Consider the following 22,249-nt stretch of genomic DNA (forward strand, 5'->3'; position numbering starts at 1 on the left):
CAAAATGCTGGGTTGTTTCAAGAAAAGTCTTGAAAAAAGAGTCAAGAAAGGTCCATAAAAGTCTGCTGTCATCAACGTTATAAGGAAAAACATGATTTAGATCTTTTCAATAAGATGGATGTGAAAGATCTCAGTGGTAATTTGTACTTCTCTTCTGCTTGTCTATCCCAGTGGGAGATGCCATCCAGGCCTCATGTGTTGGGTTACCAGCCTTCTGCAAGTGTGGATCTACTTCCAGTGTTTCCTCACGTTTACCGGACTGTCCTGCCTCCACACTATGGCAAGGGCTGGGTGGAGAAACGTGTGCCAGACTACAAGGTAAAGGATGCATTCACAGTAATTGATCATATTTGGTTTGGGGGAGTGGACATCTGTCCGTCCGTCCATCCATCCATCCCCATCCATCCATTAGTCAATCCGTCCATCCATCTATCCATCCGTCCGTCCGTCCGTCCCTCCATCCATCCATCCATCCATCCATCTATCCGTCTGTCCGCCCATCCATCCATCCGTCCATCCATCCGTCCGTCCATCCATCCATCCGTCCGTCCGTCCATCCGTCCATCCATCCATCCATTCCTCAATCCATCCATCCGTCTGTCCCTCCGTCCATCCATCCATTAGTCAATCCGTCCATCCATCCATCCATCTATCCATCCGTCTGTTGTCCATTCATCCATCCGTCCATCCATTAGTCAATCCGTCCATCCATCTGTCCATCCATCCATCCATTAGTCAATCCGTCCATCCATCTGTCCATCCATCCATCCATTAGTCAATCCGTCCATCCATCCATTAGTCAATCTGTCCTTCTGTACATCCATCCATCCATCTATCCATCCGTCAATCCATTAGTCAATCTGTCCATCCATCCATCCATCCATCCATCCGTCTTTCCGTCCATCCAAAACCTCATATCCGCTTGTGGGCATGATCAACTGTTTTCGGAAACTTTTTTTTTTTTTTTTTTTTTTGTCATTCTGTTACTGCACAGGATTTCTGATTTCTCATTTGCAGTTTCATGTAAACAACAACACTTTGGCTCTTGAAACCACCTGGATCAGTCCAGAGGAAATGGGAATTTTCCAGCGTCAGGAAAAACCATTGCTGAGGACGAATCAAACAGCATTGAGCATATGTAGGCCAGCTGCAGCCTCCAGGAATATCCACACTCTACTTTTGACTCCTAGGAGTGTTTCAGGTAGGAGGGAGAATTTACGATCCTAGCACCCATTTTTCTACGATCCTAGCTAACATTCATCAGAGGGCTTTTTTACTATAAATAAAGCTTTCTGTTTATGATTTGCTCCCTAGACTATTTCACTTTCTTCTTCTAGTTTCTTTTTAAACAGTTTTTCCTTTTGTAATGTTAATCTTCTTATTTAACTTGATGTAATAATATTGGAGGATTGTTAACTGAGATTTTACGGAGTGAAAACCGAAGAGAGGATGTCACTCTGTTTTTGTGTTTATGTGTGGGAAGAGAGAAGGGTTGATTTGTGCTTATGAAATTAAACTGAAATTACTTCAAATTTCAGCTCATTTTCAATCATAGTGTGGTTTAATCAAGTAGAGCATGCAGTGAAGACTGCTTAAGATTGTGTAATGAAGACCTATAATGATAATGCTGTGGAAAACGAATTATGCCATTTGATTCTGGTAACCTGAGCGATTTCTATATCACGCATCTTAGGCTCATTGCTGTTTTTCAATATATTTTGAACACTATACCTTTTAAAAAGTTAATTCATGTGTTTAAACTGTTGTTTATCTATAAAGAAGTATAGAATCCCTATTTATCCCTCTCTGGCTGTTATTATGCATTATAAATAAGTATTTTTATGAAGCAAATTTTCAGTGCACTTTTTTGTATAGCAGAGTCTGGCAAAAAAAAATGCACATACACATGTTTTAATACATTATTTAAATAAAGTTAAACTTGCAAAGTTTACATCGGCATACAGTACAGTATACAGAAGTCTGAAAGCTGAGTTATCAGTGTGGGATATCACATCTAGTTATGTAAACCCTAATGTAAACCCTAATTGGTTTGAGTAGGGTAAACTTAAATAAAACAAATTAGTTCAATCAAATGAACTTTTATGAATATTTATAATTTTCTTTTTCTTTTGAGTTCACAAAACCGAAACATTTTAAGTAACTACCAGTGACTACCAGTATGGGTATGGTGTGCCAGCCTGGTCTCATTGTTAATACGTAGCTATTTTACGTTTTTGCAAAGATAGAAAACGTACTTTTTAGTACGTTTGCATAGATGCTGAAACGTATAATATAGACGTATCTGCAACATTTAAACGTAACATTATTACGTTTTTACAGCTACAAAACGTAAACTATTTACGTATATTCTATATCATAAAGATATCTGGATAATTTCCCTTTTTACTATTTTATAGATAAATGTAAGATCCCGTAACCCTAATCCCAAACCTAAACATACCCATTTTATACTTAATATAAAAAAGGATAAAACGTAACAGACAGGTGTTGGGAAAGGGCAGTTTTATTAACAATATAGCATTAAAATATATTTTGAGCCACCTACTCCTACCCCTAAACCTACCATAACAATTCCTTAAAACTACGTAAAAAACTACAATTATGAAGAAAAACATAACTAACAGACAAGTATAATCACAATAATTTATTTATTGCGAAAATGTCAAAACCGATACCAAAAGCCGTTCACATGATGAAGCGTTGCAGTCGCAGTCTTCTCTCTGGCAGTATTGTAATAGTTTTGTATGAAGTACAGAGCAGAAATTAAATTACTAATGAAAATGTTAATCCGGCTTCGGTTGGTTCGCGCTTCTCCATTTCAAAATTCAAATGAACTAAACTAACCAACCGTCTACAGTCCTTCATGTCGCAAACTGTGACGAAGCAGGGAAGAGCCAATGAACGTTTGATATCGCTGCCGTAAAAGATGACGTATGGGCGCAATATTTGAATTTGAATTCATCACCAGCGCGGGGTTTGACTTGTAACGTTACGGTCGCTGCTGAGAATGGAGATCACGAGTCACGACTGGATAAGAGGCTGAAATCGCTGAATTAGGAGTTGTTTCTTGCAAACAACTATGGATTCTAAAGATTTGGATTACATCAAACTATTAAAATTGATGTCTTTTGTGAATTTTTGTTGTGTTTTATAGGAGAAAACGCTTTATGTGTCTCAAGGTAAATAAACTATTACAAAATGGTTGAACGAGTAACGTTAAAGAATGTATTTTTTAAGGTTTTATAGTGTATTGTTTAACACCATGCAGGCGAAACGAGCAAAATGTTAATATTTATGAGTATTATATCAATAATGCGACTGAAAACTTCATTAATAAGACAGTGGGATGCAATAGAGTCAAAACATAATGCTACGATATTAATATGCATAAATTGTGATACGTACAATGTGTACGTCGGTGGATTTGTTCATACGTAAATAAATTACGTTTTTGTGCTATCAATACGTAAATATTTTACGTTTTAGTACTGTAAATACGTCAGTATTATACGTTTCTGCGCATATAAAACGTAATTATATATACGTATGATAGAACGACACTTTACGTACACATACATACGTATTCTCATGAGATCACGTTGGGTGTGCGAGTAGTATAACAAAGCGTCGCCATTGTTTGATGCAGCGATGGCTTTGACATGATGCCCATTCCGGTTGCTTCTATTACTTGGTCTTCCATGAGTGCGACCAAAGGAGAAACCACAAGGACAACTGGGTTTTCACTGCGTCCAATCTTCTTAGCGACCATTGGAGCCAGCTTATAAATTAAACTTTTGTCCTATTGGAAGGACGGTAAACACATCTTGACGATCGACAAATGCCTTAGATGCTTTCAGGTGTAGGCAGTGATGATTTAGACTGCAGATACACTCATGTGCCATCCAGAGATTAGTCCTTGAGAGATGAAAAGTTCACTCCTTTTGAGGGTTTTCTGTCTTTCAGGCCGCAAAGTCTTTAATGAGTGAAAGTGAATGGAATAGCAGCAACAGACTCTGAACTGACGGTACATTTTTGACCTTTTCTTCAACACTTTTACATCTTTAACAAGTTTCAAACATTCCCTCTATTCTAAAGCTCACTTGAAGAATGCTTAGGAATAGAGTGAAGATTTGAAACTTGTTAATAAAGATAATAGACATTCTGAACCTATTGTAAATGTGAATGTAAAACTCAAAATTTCAATTTTCCCATTGTATCCTTCAGTTCATCTTGAGAATCTCTCTCTCTCTCTCTCTCTCTCTGTCTCTCTCTCTCTCTCTCTCTCTCTCTATATATATATATATATATATATATATATATAAAGTGCCATTTGAATTTTTCTTCTAAAATGATAATTTTTATCAAGCTTATATATTTAAGTTCAGTAATTTCACTTAAATGACAATGAAGATTACCTATGAATTGCCATTTAAGTGAAATTACTGAACTTAAATATACAAGCTTGATAAAAATGATCATTCTAGAAGAAAATTTCAAATGGCACTTAGAGGCTTTTGCATCTGAACTCTTCATATATAAATATATACAGTATATGTTATAGATTATATTCTCAAGATGAACTAAAGGATTTACATTCACAATATAATATGTTGACCTTCTCGCTTTTACATCTTTAACAGGTTTTTCAAATATATCCCTTATGTTGTAGATTGTTCTATTTCTAGTTCAAAGGCAAATAGAGGCCATGGGTGCATTTATCCTGACAGTATGAGAGAGACTGTTATACAGTATGTGTTGTGTAGAAGGGCCATGGGTCATCCCACATTCGCTATGCATTCTTTACAACATATTCTAGTAGGTTTCGGCTGGCAATGAGGTTTGAAAAAGTCTCTTTCTATAGCTGATGACAGTTTTTAGAGATATACCACCCTGAATAATCTCTCTCTGAAGTTCAGACTTTCTCTAGGCGAATCAGTAACCCAGTTTGAGTTTCTCCGATATATATATATACAGTATATATAGTGAAAAATAGCTGTTTAGAGGTTTGGAACAAAAAGAAAGAATTTTAATTTCGCCTGAACTGTTGTTTTAAGTGAGCACTATATCAGCAATAACATGGCAGAGAAGAAATGATCGCAGGTGAGCAGGTTTTCAAGCTTCGGTCTTGTAGCGTGTGCTTTTCCTAACCCATTGAGGGTTTTTGTGGAATTGAGGTGACAAATATTATGATGGAAATAACAGATGTGAGTGTGGAGGTGGAGTCCGCTGCCATCTGTCAAATACTTTTTTGGTACGTGGTTACCGCTGTACGCTTCATCCCGAAATCATACTGTATGTCTACACCCCATAACCCAAAAAACACCTGTGGTCTGTTTCTGTGACTGAAAAAAAAAGGTTTTTCATGCATGTATGCAAATCTGTTTGATGTGACTGATGTTTTTGTGCTCCTGAGCATCTTATTATTAGATTAACAATTGGTGTATATATTTCAAGTTAGATTTATGGTTAATTCTTGCATGCTGCTGTGAAGGTCATGAATGAGGAAACAACTTGAATATTTTATGGAAGCCTTCAAACTATCATTTTACATTCAGGAATAGTCCATCGTGGAGTTTGAAAGGAGCATCAAATTATGTTGGCACCTCAAAACTGTTCTTTAAACACGCAAAACTTTCCTTTTATAACTCTTTTGGGGCGTAAAATAAGCATTCACCCCGTCTGTTGCCTGTCTGTTTCTCTAGGCCACAGGAAAGTTGCCTGAGAATTAGAAAGTTGATCTTTGATCTGGAGAATTACAAAATCTACTTGATCTTTGTCTCCACCTTTGATGAGCTTAGATCGACATAAAGGTGAATGGATCAAACCATTTTTTTAACACACCTCTGCGTCAGTTACAGAGTGATAGTTATTCACCCTCAGCACAACAAAGCTTTGGGGGAAAATTGAATTTCAGAAGGTAGATGTCTGTGTCCGGGAATCAGTTCTGGAGTGGTATTGAGAGTTGTTCTTACAAAGTCCTCCTCACGGGCTTGAGCCGTTGATACGCGCGAGTCGAGGCAATAATTGGTGCCAGAGGGTGTGTGGCGTTCTCACAATCGAAGAACACTGAGGAAGTCCAATTTGTGTCTTCGCAGTTACACTTCCTTACCGCAGGGAAAAGGAAGTTCTTGACGTCTGCAAACACATTCACAGAGGTCAGCATCAGTTTAAGAGCTTTTCCCTCAGGTAACAGCGTACTTTATTAGGGCTGCTACAAATTCTCGTGATAAATTGGTGCGGCGCGCACAGCATTTGCCTTTTGTTTAAAAAGAGTATAGCTGTTTTTTTTTTTCTCTCCAAGTGCTGATATCCGTCATACCAGTCTTTTCATCAACTTTCTCGATTTCAATAAGCCTGGGACATATTAGTCTCACTTGTCACACCCACACTTCTTTATGTTGAATGTGGAGAAGACTAAGGAATTGATCATGATTTCAGAAGAAAAAAAGAAGTTATAGAACTACTAGTGATTATTAATGGTCAGAAACTAGAGATTGTTCAGTCTTATAAATATCTTGGTGTCCATTTGGACAGTAAACTGAACTAGAAGAAGAATAGGGAGGCTGTTTTTAAGAAGGAAGTTGAGTTCTATTTGGAGTAAGTAGGAAGCTTCTTTATGTTTTGTTTTTGTTGTTGTTGTTTTCAAGGAATCTTTGTTTTATGCAGTGCTCTGTTGGAGAAATATGATTAATAAATTGATTACACTGTAAAAATGAATATGCTTTATCCAACCAATTGTGAATTGTGGCAACAGATTACAAGCAATATTATTAATTACATTTAACAAATTAGAATTGAGTAATAATTAATCAAATTATTCCTTAAAAGTTAACCATTTAAAATGAGTAAAGTTTACAATAAAAATGTAACAAAAATATCTCACTAACAGACTTCAAAGATTAATTAAGTACTCTTTATTTTATATTGCCAACATTGAAGAAAACCTGATGTTAACAAGCAGAATCACTGAAGGAGAAAACCGTCATTTTAAAACAAACCTAAAACAAACACTGATCACCATAATGGTGACTTCAATTTATGTTTTTTTTTTTTTTTGGTTGTTGTACAGTAAGTTTTACTCATTTTAAATGGTTAACTTTTAAGGAATTAATTTGATTAATTATTACTCAATTTTAATTTGTTACATTTATTTAATAGTATTGCTTGTAATCTGTTGCCACAATTTTTGTGATTAGATAAAGCATATTTATTTTTACAGAGTAGAAAGGCAGGCTCGGTTACTGGATTACACTGTACAATACGTTGCAATACGATATGTTAAATCTAATCAATAAAATTGAGGCAACAGATTACAATCAATAGGATTAAATGAATTGAACAAATTAGAATTGAGTAATACATTAACCAAATGAATTACTTCGCTCTCCTTTGTTCTTTTTTGTATATATTATAGAAGTATCAGATCGAGACTCGGTATCGGTATATACTCAAAATCAAATGACTCGGACTCGAGTCAAGACTCGAGGGCAAAAAACCCTGATCAGGACATCCCTACTTCTGAGATTAAAGTATTTATAAATACAACTTGCATGCACACCCGCGTCCGGCAAACCGATATGATTAAAAAATCTACAGATTTACCATTTAGAATGACTTAATATTTTAGTTTTTACTAATTAATTTTTCCATAAAGCAAATAAAATGCACTTATAAGAGGGTAAGTTCAGAAAAGGATTGTTGAAGGTGCAAGCCTGTAAACGCGTACATACAATCGTGGTATAATGAAAACAGAGCAAATCAATATCCGAAGGAAATAATTTCCTGGTATTCGGGCATTCTTCATCTATACCCAGCACAGAATCTGCCGCCAGCCATGCGTTCCAGGCCCATCATTAATAATATGTACTCTACAGTGTTTACATCTAACCAAAAGGAAATAAGAAATATGTCCAGTACAAAATAGAAGGTGTAATAACTCAGACATATGTTTCCATCTTCAGTGCAGTTTATCCCTCAGGGCCATTACCCTCCACCTTTTGAAAGTTCCCATCCCTGCTCTGAGGTAAGCTACGTATCGATCCATAACAGCACTGCAGCTGGATGTCATGTACCGATAAACAAATATTTCATGCCGATTTCTTTGTCATGTGTTCGTCCGTTTTGATTTGCATCAGCGTGAAAATACAGTACAGTTATATGGTTTATAGAATATAACAGTGTGCTGTCTCTGAGGGATAACTTAGCGTCTTGATGGAAAGGTAAAAACACAGAACAAGTTAAAATAGTGAATTGTGCACAATGAAATTTAATACATGACCATAGATATGAGAAGTCATTTTTCATTTTTACTGTAAAGTCAGTTTTTTAAGTAATTTAGTTGATATGACTTAAAAATCCAAGTTGATACAAGTAGATCTATCTATCTATCTATCTATCTATCTATCTATCTATCTATCTATCTATCTATCTATCTATCTATCTATCTATCTATCTATCTATCTATCTATCTATCTACCTACCTACCTATCTATCTATCTATCTATCTATCTATCTATCTATCTATCTATCTATCTATCTATCTATCTATCTATCTATCTATCTATCTATCTATCTATCCATCCATCCATCCATCCATCCATCCATCCATCCATCCATCCATCCATCCATCCATCCATCCATCCATCCATCCATCCATCCATCCATCCATCCATCTCCACAGCACCGCTGAATAACGGTGCTGGAAACATTGAAATACATGAAAATTATTTGGTTCCAGTATTTGATTAAAACTAAGCAATCAATTGAAGTGTTACATTAGTTTTGCAGCAAATAATGAATATAAAGTAGGAGTAGGAAAAATGCCTCCGTGTTTTAGACAGCCAAACTAGTTCAGGCTTTATTTTAGCTCGCTCAGGGTCGTTCATTTATCATCTAATAGGTGGAAGCATTGAAATGCTTCCTGGGGGCTTTCCTGAGAAGGGCTCATTCTGTTGTGTGCATTTTCAGGTTCTACTCTGTGGTTTCTAGGCCAAAAAGTCATTTTTACTTTAACCCACCATTCCTCTGCTTCAGAGACCCGCTCCAAAATCTCATTTTTCATCTTCATGAATTTTAGCCTGGTCTTATTGACAGGACCTAATGGAACGTGAAAAGTCACTCTGGTTGCCTTGTCAAGAAATACGCAGCTTCTGGAAAATAGAGTTTAAAAGTCGAACAGGCGATTTAGAAGTGTGCACTGAAGCCAAAACGTCCCACCTTGAATGGATCACGACGGAACTCTCATGGGAACTTTAATGAGGCTTTAAACAGCTTCACATGGAACGTTTCATGCTTTTATTTTGTGTCACCGTGAAATTCATAACCAAGACCGAACATTTGAGAAACAGTTGAATCTCATTAGAGATAAAAACATCAAAATGGGAAAGAAACATAATTAACCTCTGTTTACATGTTCCTTCCCATATGACTCGATCCAGTCCAAACAGAATTCTAGCCACATTGATTTGTCTGTCAGACTTTTACTGCAGACTACGTGGGAATAGCCTACTAAATAAACACTGTGGAGCTCCATATTGTTTGAATTAAACAAAAACAATGACAATCAGTGAAAATATTATGTACAATTTGCAACTGGTGATTTGCTCTTTTTGCACAGGCTCTGAGAAGCCACAAAGCTTTTTTATGTATTTATTTGTATTGAACTGTTTCTGTGTTTTTGTCTTGTCGTAATCCTCATGCAGCAATTTCTCTTGATCCAAAGACTAATTTCTCCGGTGGGAGACAAATAAAGATACTCTGACTCTGACTTTCAGGGAGAGTTAATGTCTTTAAAAGAGTTTTTAGGTCATTTTCAAGGGCACGATCTGTTGAGCGGTGTCTCAATCCATATTTGAGCAAATTATACTGCACATCAGCCAAACCCACATGATTGCATTGGTCATAGCTTACTCTTTAAACCCTTAAAGACCTATATGGCCACCAGCTGCAAAAAATAACTTTTGTTCTTGAATTTTAAAGAACTTTTGAACCGCTACTCCAATCCATATTGCTTTAAAAGGGCCCATAAAGAGGAGATTCACTGCTTTTCTGCTCTTAGATTCAGAGCCTCACGGTGAGTCGACTGATGTCCAATTTTCCCAGATCGGCCATTTTGGCTGTTGGGCATTTTAAATGATGCTCTAAAATGTTGTATTTTTTGAACGCATGAACAAATTGTTATGAAATTTGGTATGGGTCATCAGTACGATGCCCTGAAGGAGCCTGAGAAGTTTTGAAACAGCGCCACCTAGTGATAAAATTAAATTTTCAAACACTTATAAATCTGGCTGTGGTTAACTTATTTTCACGAAGCTCCGTAGAGAATGTTATTGCGCCATCAAGTTTTGATCATCATTGATTCGTCAAAGAAACCCGTGCGGTTTGTTCCTCAGAGCGGATCATGAATGACTGTTAATGCTTTGTTCCACCCTCATGCCCAGATTGGTTGAAACTATCATCTACTCAACCAATAGACATAGTTCTTTGTCTTTTGCACGACCAATTAGCATCTTTTTGGAAATTTGTACTGAGGTAAAGTGAAAGTAGTTCATATAGGCTACGTATGTGTGTGTGTGTGTGTGTTTATATAAAGTTTATTTTGATTCAGTGTTTTATTAATGTTTCTATTAATTTACTTCCTAAACTTTTTTGTACACATCTTTATTGGCAGTAAGTAAAAATCGCCTATAAAAAAGTTGTAATAAATGGCTATAACTTGCTTAGGGATTGTTATATGTAGTCACAATTACATCTGAAAATGTCAAATATCCAAGTACAGCTTTCTAAAGGAAAAAATCCAAACTTCAACACGATTTGTTTGAGTTGAGTAACAAAAAAACAAAAAAAAAATCACTACAAATATGCTGCCGTTTTTCTTAAAGGTAAATTCATCCATTCTAAGACAAGAGAAATGTAAAATTGGATTATTTAAATGAGACACTTGGCACTTGATGCCTACTGTTATAATGGGTTAGAAAAACAAAGAAAAGAACAGGCGGTGCAGGTGTTTAAAAAAAGGTCTAGGATTTTAAGGGTTAAGAGCTGAAGAGAAATAATGGAGCTCTTAATGATGTTTACTTGAAGTATATATCGGCAGATGTTTCCCTTAAAATGACTTGGAAGTAAAAGCAGACCCAGATGGTACAATTGTTGATATGTATTTGATCGTTTGAGTTTGACTTTTGATAGCACACTTGATGCAGAACCTAATTTCATGAAGTGCAACATGTTCCTGTATCAATATTTGTGTTGATCCTGCAACAATATTCCAATCAATCAATCAATGCGATGTTTACAGTTCATGTCAAGTTTAGGCATACAACTTATGTGCTTCTACATCAGTGTTATTCAGTGTCAATTCCATTTGATTTTCGGGATAAATCGTGGGTAAGATTAGGTTTAAGATTAGGGATAATGTTAGGACGATGTTTCCAGACAGGAATGTTGTTCTTGGATCAACAGGATCAACGATTTTGGCCCTTATAGATATCCAGCCTGGTCTTTTGACAGTATACAGCAAACAAAAATATAGCCTAAGAACATTTTGCTAACGTTCCCATTTAGTTGTAAAAAATGCTCCACGAACGATGTATAAATACATTTTTGGTCTGATATTTACACTTTTAAAGGCACTTTTTACATGCATATTATTCATAAAACCCATGCAATAACTTTAATTGATTGAAAATGTGTTTGCAGAGCATGCTTCTATTCTTTTGCCCTCCATTAAGGCAAATTCAGCCAACACAATTTCAAATCAATACGTATTGGCACTTGTTCATATCCCAGCAATGCATTTTACCTGGGCCAAGACCCCTAAACCTTCCTGGATTTTAATTTTAAAGGTCCAAAAAAGCAACCTTTAAAGTGCCAAAAATCACTGAATTTTTGCTCTATGGGCAAGAGACTGGGTTGGAAAATCTAAAAGAGACTTAAGTTCATATTTAAAACATTCTCCTGCCTTTTGTCATGCACTGATAAACTAATATTTACGCTGATTTCTTTATTATGTGTTGTTCTTGATTCACGCATTACAGTATTATCGGGTTTAAGTAAATGCATCCCTGGCCATTTCTGTCGATGGAAAGGTTAAAAAACATGGTCAGCTCCATGGAAACAGTGCTTTACTAACTTAAGAACAGTTAGATGATTGTTATTAGGATTATTAGTCAATGGTACATTGGTGGTACGATTTTTATATGCCCATATAAAGTCATTTCAAAGGCAGAGAACATTATTAAATTATATTTAGATTTCAAGGCAAATCATATTTTTCCTAAAGAGGACAGATTGATGCAAATAAATTGAAGGGATTAGTTCACCTCCCAAAAAAAGAACATATGGTCATAATTTTTTCTCACTTTTATGTATTTTGAAACCTGCATGACTTTCTTTTTTGTTCATGGATCACAAAAAAAGTTGAAAAGGTTTCGTTGTTCTTTTTCCGTGTATTTTAAAAGCATGGGGGAAGCTGAAGCAAAAGAATGTGCCACTTTTATAGTGCTTTTGACAAACCCTCTCAAGTTTGGTTGAACTACTCCATTAAGAAAGTCATTGTTGTCAAAATCTAAGTCAAAGTCAAAATTGTTGTTCCGCCAAAATTCTTTCTCAACTCAACAGAAGAAGTTTGTGGAGACTGATTCAACAGAAGAAGTTGTAGTAGGTGGTCTGTTAACCAGGTAACTGAGGTAACAGTGGGAGGACAGCATAGTGAGAGAGACAGAGACTCAAGATGATGGCAGTGTAGTCTGAAGCACACATAAGTGGCTGAAAGTTTCATAAGTGCAATCATTCGCCATTTCAGTGCCGCAGCAGGACGGACAGCTCCAGAGCGCTACATTTACCCTTGTCTTGGCCTGAATCTTTCTGCTCAATTTCTCTGAAACAACACCCCCTGAGAGAGATGGGAGAGATTACACACACAAAATTCTGACTTTCCCCCCAGAATTGCGACTAACAAACTCGCGATCGCAAGAAAAAGAGAATTGTGAGCTAACTTTTTTCCTCAAAATTGTGTATATCTCGCAATTCGGATTTTATAACTTGCAATTTTGAGTTTATAGCTCACAATTCTGCAGAAAAAAAGTCTGAATTGTGAGGTGTAAAAAAATGTGAAACAATCTTTCATTTGCATAATTTGACCTTTAATGCTTATATCTGTAATTTTATCAACTTTTGATATATATTAGTGCCCAAACGGTTGGTTGTGGTGTAGGGAAAGTTTATAAATGCATATTTATTCACAAAATAAAAAAAACTTGTTTTTTTTACTTGCTATATTCATATTTTTCTGACTATTATTATTTAAATATTATAGTATATTACCTGGGATAAGGGAAACATATCTAAAAATACATGGTCATATTTCATATTTTTCTTTTTAGATTTAATCCGACTTTCATATACTGTAACAAAAACATTTCTGGGAGAGTTCATTCCTGTACAGCTGGAAGATTCACTCAGATATAGGCTACTGTATATCATGATAAATGGCTGAGATGTCAAAACAAACATTGACTGTGGTTCAAACGTAACTTGTGAAAGCATAAATCGTAAGGACTTGTTTTGGGCAGGGTTGAGGACACTTCTTAGGAGCACAGCAATAATTGCTCCCCTTGAGACTGGGAAAATGCCCTCATTCCTGCAGCCTTTGGCCACCGTAGTATTTATAGTGTTTGTTAAACCTGTCAAAAGGCAGCGCCCAGCGACAAAATAAAGATATATGTTTTATTTTATATCATGAGTGCTATTTTCTGAGCAGTGTTACTTTAGAGGATTTACCTCTGCTGAAGTCACATGGTGTCAGGGCTCTCAAGAGAAGCCCTCAGCGGATGCATAATTCAAGGTTTCTATTTCACGTCATGTCCGCGGAGAGCGCTTCCTGAAAAACGATGCATTGTTTATGTGATCTGTGCACCTGTCACTTCATCTCCAGCGGCTAGGTATTAAAGTGAAGCGGTTAGATCCACATTTATCATTACTTTCATGCTATAAGGTTAGCAGAGTTTAATCCACAGTCCCCATACCCTTTGCTTCAGCTGTCAGATGACAGAGTGTTCCTCCCTCGCCAACCCTCCGTATTTCCGCCTTCTAAAGCGTTCTCGCAGTATGGGAGAGTGGATGTGCTGGAGCGGTTCCATATGATATATTCCCAGGTGGCCTGATTTCCAGTGCGCTACATGTGCATGCTAACTGCTCTGGTTGGCTCTGATCCGCCCACTCTGTACCATTAGATAAAGTGTTTCAGCTGCTCAGCGTGGAAGAAACACCCCGCCTGCTCACTCCAAAAAATCTCCTCAAGGTTTCGTTAAATAGCGTTTCCCTCGCTCAGGGGAGGCAGGCGCTGGAAACGGTGGAGATGAGACGAGCATGTGTGTGTTAGCTCAACCAGGTGACTAATGAGGGATCTTCATCATGGTTTTGACAACACAGTGGAGTTATGTACATTGTAGAGCACAAGCATTTCAAAAAAACATCTGCAATAAAGAATTCAAAACCATGACATATGTTGCGCTTCGGGTGACCCGAGTTCGAGCCCTGGCTCGCGGACCTTTCCAGATCCCGTTCCCCATTCTCTCTCCCACTTCGCTTCCAGTCTGCTTCCTGTCCTGTCATACAATCTAAAAAATGCTGGGATGTTTCAACCCAAATTTGGGTCATATATGGACAAACCCAAATGTCGGGGGTAAAAATGCAATTAAAAAATGTACAATTTGAAATGACATTTTTAACCCAACATTTGGGGTTGTCCATATTTTACCCAAATTTGGGTTCAAACAACCCAGCATTGTCTAAAAAATGCTGGGTTGCTTCAACTCAATTTTGAGTCAGATATGGACAAACCCAAATGTTGGGTTAAAATGTAATTTGAAAATTTAACCCAATGGCTTGGTTTGTCCATTTTTGACCCAAAGTTGGGTTAAAACAACCCAACATTTATTTTTAGTAATAAAGGCAAAAACGCCCCAAAAAAGAAATAATTCTAAACCATGAACCAAAGCAAATTACATTGAATTCTTCATGTGAGCAAAAAATAGTACAAATATGAAAAAAACAGCAAGCTATTTACACCTTGAAAAAATATTAATACTATATTAGTACTATTTCAGTCTTTCTACTTCAAAATGGCACATTTTAATTCAATGTGTCACTTTTATTCATTGATTATAATGTAAAATACAAAATATGAGTTGGTTATGGCAAAATATTCAAATGTATACAAATACACAAGTCATTAGATATGGTGTGGCTGGAGTGTATTCTGGAGTGTTAATTGCTGTTGTTCATGTTTACATTCAGTAGCTCTTCTGGATTACACATAGAATCAGTTTCAGATCTTTAAAAATTCATAAACTGAAAAAAAATTACATGGAAACAGTTTTCACTCAGAAATTGCGAGTACATTTCTCAAGTAATTACAAACGGCATGCATCACATTGAAATGAATGTGACATTTTGAGGTAGAAAGACTGAAATTGTATTTTCTTGTAAAATGTACAGTACAGTACAGTAATCTCCAATCATTTTTATTAAAAAAACACACTGGCTTGCAGTTTTTTTTTTTTATAAAATGCTATGGAAACTACGAAATATGGAGTTGGTAGAGCTCACTGTACAGTAAGTAACACCATGTTCATGGATTTGATTCCCAGCAAGCACACATACTGATATAACAGCTTTGGATTGCCTGTAACTTTTTGCACATTGCACTTTTTTTTTTCTTTTTTTTTTTTTTTGATTTTCAGCAAAAAGCATTTGCCAAATGCATAAATGTAATGTGGATGAAGCTGCCTTTGCTTCCATGGTGGTCATAACGCCACATAATTCAGTTACAAACCACATTTCTTCTAATGTCTCTAATGTGCAGTGATAGAGTTAGGCTTGTTCACTGACTCACATATTGTAGATATTTGTGTGTGAGGGTTTGGGATTGTGTTCTGATTTTATAAGGTTTCCAACACTTTGATAAAACTCAAAGGCAAAGCCCATGAAACATTCGGCAGCCAGTTAAACCCCAGAACAAAGACTATAACTATGTAATTTGCCTTCATATAATTTCATAAAAAAAAACATAGTAGTCAACATGAAAACATGAATTTTAAGTTATTATAAGAAAGTGAGGGTACATTTTTGAATTCAGAATCTGAATTGTGTTTGCATGTATAAAAAAATAATGACAGGCCTGCACACACACATTGCATGTTCAAACCTCTACATGATGGTACAAGAATCTGTATGCATGACTTTGACTGTTTACTGTCATTATTATTTTATATATGCAAACACACTTCAGATTCTGTCAAAAATGTAACCATACTTTCTTATAATAACATGTATTTCTACTTTCAACATAGACTACTATGGTGTTAATATGAAATTATATGAAGGCACAAAGTACAATGATTAAAGCCACATAATACAACATCACTAAAACATCAACATGCATTTAAAGCCGGCATGAAACGGAAGTTGCAATCGTCTTTTGTGAAACTCCAGCAAACACTTTTGAAAACCTGAACTATTGTAATTTTGATTTCATGGTGACTTTAAATAGATAGTTTGATCATGAAGAATTAAGAAAATCCACATCCACACACACATTACTAATTTACTTGGATAATTTTCCCATCCCAGTTCAAGTGCAACCATCAAAATAAACATTATCACATTTTGTTAGATTGACCAGCAAAAGAATGGCCAGCAGTGCCATATATCCAAAGTCAACAATTTATCAATCGGTATTTGTGTTTTCAGGTTGTCCCGTGGCCATTAAGCGAAGAGGAAACTCTAAACGCATCGCTCTGGCAGCGGCAGCCATGATGGCGATGGATACTGACGTGACACAGGGACCATCTGTCTCTTCCGCTCACCCTCTCCACCTGCTCTCGCTCTCACCCATCAAGCTTCCGTTTCTGATGACACCTCATGCAGGTAGGAGTACAACAGAAAAAGCTTTTATTAGTGTCCTTGTGCTCAATGTGCTCATGAAAAAAATCCCCTGCGGTCGCCTATCAAACGCCGCTGCCGCCGTCCCAAAGGATCCTATCTGCAGTTTTAGGAAGTCAAGTAACTACTAAAGGATTCATTCACTTAATTATATTTTGCAGTGATAGCAGCTCAGCTGTTTCCAAAATAGTGTTTTTTTTTTCAGTTAACATGGCGTGACACTGTCACAAGGGTTTGTGAATCATTCAAGAATGCATGATCGTGAATGTGTTATTGCTTTTATAAAACAGGCATTAATATTCAGTAACTTACATTTTTGACATGGTATTGCCAGTTTCATTTTTGTGCATTTTCAAACAAAGCTAAAGTGGAATAAACTATTGAGCTTCCCCAAGCAGCAGAAGTGGCATTACTGAATGAATCAGTGTAGCTGAATGAGTCGGACGAGTGAGTGGTTTAATGAATCATCGGTCTGCGGTCCGTTAAAGGCGTCCTAAATGCGTTAAAATCTCCTAAAACTTCCCTACTTTTCAACCTGAGTGAATGAGTGAATGATTCAATGACTCACTTATAAGGATGAGTTGATGTATTTGAATGGACTGGATTAGTGAATAACTTATAATCGTTTGTTTTATCACTGAATGAATCACTGCGTTTAAAAGAATCGGCTGACTTGATGATTCAGTGACTCATTCATAAAGATAGACAGTTGTTTAGTTCCTAAAAAAAACAGTGTTGTTGACCGAATCTGATGAGTGAATGATCCAATGACTCACTTATGAGGATGAGTTGATGTTTTTGAATGGACCGGATGAGTGAATAACTTATAATCGTTTGTTTTATTACTGAATGAATCACTGTGTTTAAAAGAATCGGCTGACTTGATGATTTAGTGACTCATTCACAAAGATAGACAGTTGTTTAGTTCCTAAAATAACCAGTGTTGTTGACCGAATCTGATAAGTGAATGATCCAATGACTCACTTATAAGGATGAGTTGATGTTCTTGAATGGACCGGATGAGTGAATAACTTATAATCGTTTGTTTCTTCACTGAATGAATCACTATGTTTAAAAGAATCAGCTGACTTAATGATTCAGTGACTCATTCATAAAGATAGACAGTTGTTTAGTTCCTAAAATAACCAGTGTTGTTGACCGAAGTGATGAGTGAATGATTCAATAATTCACTTTTAAGGACTTATTTCACTTCTTGGTGTTTGAATGAGTCAGTTGAGTTAATGAAGAAATCTGGAGAAAGAATCACTTAAAAATGATTCAATTAACACATATGCCGCTTTTTGCTTATAGCTTGACTGTTGATTTTATTTTAATTGATTAATGTACTTCTTATTTAGTGCAAACCAATTTTGTTCCTGTTTGATTTGCACTAAACTGTCTTTACCAAACTATACCAGCAACACTCTCTCCTCATCAGTGCTTCAGCTTTTTTCATCTGGCTCAAGTTTAAACCAACCTGCTTTGTGTTGTTTAGTCTGACCCACTTGGTATGATTCTTGGGTTCATAATGAGGGCCTCACTAAGCTTCTGATGTCCTAATTGGTGAATTGTAATTGCAAATGCCTTTGGTTATGCAAATGTCATAGTTGTTTAGTCCTGGGTTGTCAGAAATAGTCGGCATACTCTTTTATTCCTTCACTTTAAACTTAGCACGCATGAAATGAAAGGTTTTAAAGTGCATGGAGAAAAAAAAAGAAAAGAAAAAAGTTTGTGTACAGTGCTTTCATGGAGACTTGAGAGGAAATTTGAGGGTTTTATGGGTGTTGGTTTGGACTTCCCCAAGCAATTATAAGAAATGTTGCCGCTTGAGCACCCATCTACTTGCTGAGCTTGTTTAGGTGTTGTTCCCATTATTCTTCAAAAAGTAAGAGTTTCGCTTTGCTGAAGTGGACGGGTTTAAATCAAGGGTCAGTGTTTAATGACTGAACAGAAAGAAGAACAGACTTTTATTTTGGGAAACAGACAGAGCATGTCCTTTTTATTTTCCAGTCTTTCTGTTTCTCTCACTTCATGCATATTGATTAACTGTTTCCTTCATCTGTTGTTCAGTGAACTTGTTCAGTCCCTCTTGCTTGTGGATTGCCCGAGGTAAGAAAAAAACACGCCCAAGTGTCAATAAGAGAGTGTACATGATTCCGAGTGCAGATCTATATATTTTATGAGCAAGTGTGTGTATTTTTCACCTCCAGTCTTGTATGTGGGTGTGAGGGATGAATTCTCTGCCGTGAATCAATAGTAAATGTGGCTGTGGTTGTTAACATGCCCCGTATGGATGACATGAATCCTCCCCTTAATTTCTTCCTTTTAGCCAGACCTCAAAAGCAACATTAAATCAAGCAGGCCAGCAAACCCTATAAGGCTTTTAATATAGCTCTAACAATGTACTGTATATGCATGTTTGTCTGATGCCGTGGTATCTCGCTCTTCATGTCTGGTCCAAAGAGCATCAGCCCACTGCATTCGAATTGTAACTCATTCTGATTGCAATCTAATTCTTTAGTTAGGAACAGTGTTGGGTGTAACTAATTACTAAGTAATTAGTTACTGTAATTGAATTACTTTTCCCTTGAAAATGTAAAGTAAGGGAATACTCTTCATTTATCTGTAATTTAATTACAGTTACTTCTGATGTAATTGAGGTAAATACTGTGTATATATCAATCCGATCTCACAGCGATTCATATGCATTTTATGAGGTGTCTAAATCGTACGACCGCACTTGTACAAATTTGTATGAAAAAAGTGAAATATCATGAGATCAGACATAAAACAATAGTGGGTTTAACATCAAAATGTATTGTCTGATGTTAAAAAAGTATGTTTTTATAATGTAACCTTCTCCACCTTGGTCAGTTTAAGGATAATTCAGTCAATTTTATAGTATTTATTTGAAAGAATTAAAACAGATTCATGTCTATCCTTATTATTCAGCTGGTTGGGATTGATATGGGATTTTGAAAGTAATTGGTAATTAAAAGTATAATACTTTTTAGAGAAAGTAATTAGTACAATAATCTAATTACACTGTTGAAGAGGTAATTAGTAACTAGTAATTAATTAGGAAGATAATTGAGGGGTATGGCTCTCTCTTGATGCCGTTTTATTTGTGTTTATTTTTTTACAGTGGCTCATCACAGATTTCACAACACTGTATTTAAGTGCCCAAATTATCATGTTTTGATTAACATTTCAATATGTAATGTATATGTGTTTATTTATTTTATTGTGAGTGATTAAATATTTAAAATGTTGATGTTATTGGATGTCTATGGCTATGTACATTTAAAAAATATATCAAATATAAATGTTTATGTTATGCATTTTTAATGTTTAGATTTTTTATCATTCACTTTGAATCGAAATCTCCATATTTAAGAGGTAGCACTTCATTTAACAGTCCTGTTCCCCATGTACTGTACATACTATGAACTTGTTAAAATAATAATTATAATAACTGGTTAATAACTAGACCTGCCCCATACCAAACCTTAATGTTACACGTCTGTTTGTTTTTGGACTTCCTTCTGTGTTTATTTTGTTCACTCATTGGGTCCATCATCACTGTCTTTATCAGTTTATTTGGTTCAGCTGTGTGTCGTTAATTATCTCATTAGTTCTCTTTGTTTGCCACATGTATATGTGAAGAGTTCAGATGCAAAAGCCTCTGCAAAGTGCCATTTGAAATTTTCTTCTAGAATGATAATTTTTATCAAGCTTGTATATTTAAGTTCAGTGATTTCACTTAAATGGCAATGATAATTACCTATTAATTGTTATTTAAGTGAAATTACTGAACTTAAATATACAAGTCTGATAAAAAAAATCATCATTAAAGAAGATAATTTCAAATAGCATTTAGAGGCTTTTGCATCTGAACTCTTCATATGTTCTCCCTTAGTGTTTGTCAGTTCTTGTTGATGTTGGGTTGTGTGTTTCCTAGTTCCAATGTGTTTGTTCAGTAAAGTCTTCCAAAAGTTGTTGGTATTTCTCAGCGCCACCATTCATAACACTTATTTAACCCAGTACTTTCTTAGCTAAGTACACTGTAAGTACACGTAAGTGCACATACTGTAAAATAAAGTGCAACCATTTAAGCTTGCAAATATTTGTGTTAAGAGCACTGATTTAGATGCTGTGGACACAGGAGTTACTCTTCACTTGCAATGGCTGTTGTGAGATATCTTGCTGTCTACAGCCTACAGACACCCGACTTTTAAGTCAGCATCTTAACTAAAATGCATTCCCACCGTAACCTCCCCATCTTAGATGGAAATCGCCACACAGTGCATGCTTTCATGTGACACTACCTTTGAATTGCGCCAAACAGAAGGTATTTTAGAATAATGCTGCCTACCATTTGGATCAACCTTCATGATGGAAGCATGCATATGATGCTTCCTACGTAGAGCTAAATAGAGCCAGCGAGGAGTCTGTGGATGCGGATGGCAGCTGCAATGGATGCATGTTTTTGAAAGCAGATGTTGCCATTACATCAATGTGTTTGAGTTGAGTTTAGTGACTTATTTACCATGCTCTCTCTTAGTGCCAGTGCTGCGGGGGGGAGTCCTTTAATGCCAATGGAGGCGGCTTTGAGCTCTCTTCAAATGCCTGAATTACAGGAGTCCTACACATCTGTGCTTAGAGATTAAGCTTTCAACTGATGCCCTCCATTGTAGCCAAACCAATTTTTTCCCCTGCAATTAAATGATAGAGGAAGAGTATTGTATGAGCAGAATTCGAATGGTTTTGGATTACAGTATCAACATGTAGTTGAGTCACTGATTTTCTGTGTTTGTGTCAGAGGTGTTTTTTTCTATTTATGTCGAGATGTTGCAGAGTAAGTTGATCTAATGGGTTGTCTGTCAAATTCCCAAGGCTTACGGTGTCTATAGATGCCTTTTACTGATGTGGGAGAAGTTGTTTTTTTGGCTCACACCTAAAGATGTGTTTCTCTATTCTATACTTGGAAATCGACATGCTCAGTATATGAGGATACAGACCTCGGTGGGTGCACAACTGTATTGTTCTGCAGCGATAAATATGAAAAGAAACAAAAATGGAAATATACAATCTGAAAATGTACAAACTGCATAGAAAACAATACATATGAATTCAATAGAATATAACATTGCTGCTCAAAGTTTATTAAAAAAAAATCTTACTGACCAAATTTTGATCGGAAGTGTAATTCTGTCTCTGGCTTATGATTTAATACGTGGATAAAGGTTTGAGTTCATGTTATGATGTTCATGTTATGCATGAC

At 36.1% G+C, this 22,249-nt stretch overlaps 1 protein-coding gene and 1 long non-coding RNA gene across 2 annotated transcripts in view; one reads left to right on the forward strand and one right to left on the reverse strand.

Moving 5' to 3' along the window:
• LOC120474758 (uncharacterized) overlaps nucleotides 1-22,249 on the reverse strand; it is a 179,903-nt gene that overhangs the window by 65,841 nt on the left and 91,813 nt on the right. The window lies entirely within an intron of this gene.
• Nucleotides 1-22,249, forward strand: part of tcerg1l (transcription elongation regulator 1 like) — a 76,528-nt gene that overhangs the window by 4,056 nt on the left and 50,223 nt on the right. The window contains exons 3-5 of the mRNA XM_039665340.2: nucleotides 172-318; nucleotides 1,018-1,201; nucleotides 16,774-16,950. Of these exons, the coding sequence (XP_039521274.1) occupies nucleotides 172-318; nucleotides 1,018-1,201; nucleotides 16,774-16,950 (508 nt within the window). The remainder of the gene's footprint in view (nucleotides 1-171; nucleotides 319-1,017; nucleotides 1,202-16,773; nucleotides 16,951-22,249) is intronic.

Source organism: Pimephales promelas, chromosome 17 (genome assembly GCF_988280905.1).
Source record: "Pimephales promelas chromosome 17, fPimPro1.hap1.1, whole genome shotgun sequence".
NCBI classification, from domain to species: Eukaryota; Metazoa; Chordata; class Actinopteri; order Cypriniformes; family Leuciscidae; genus Pimephales; species Pimephales promelas.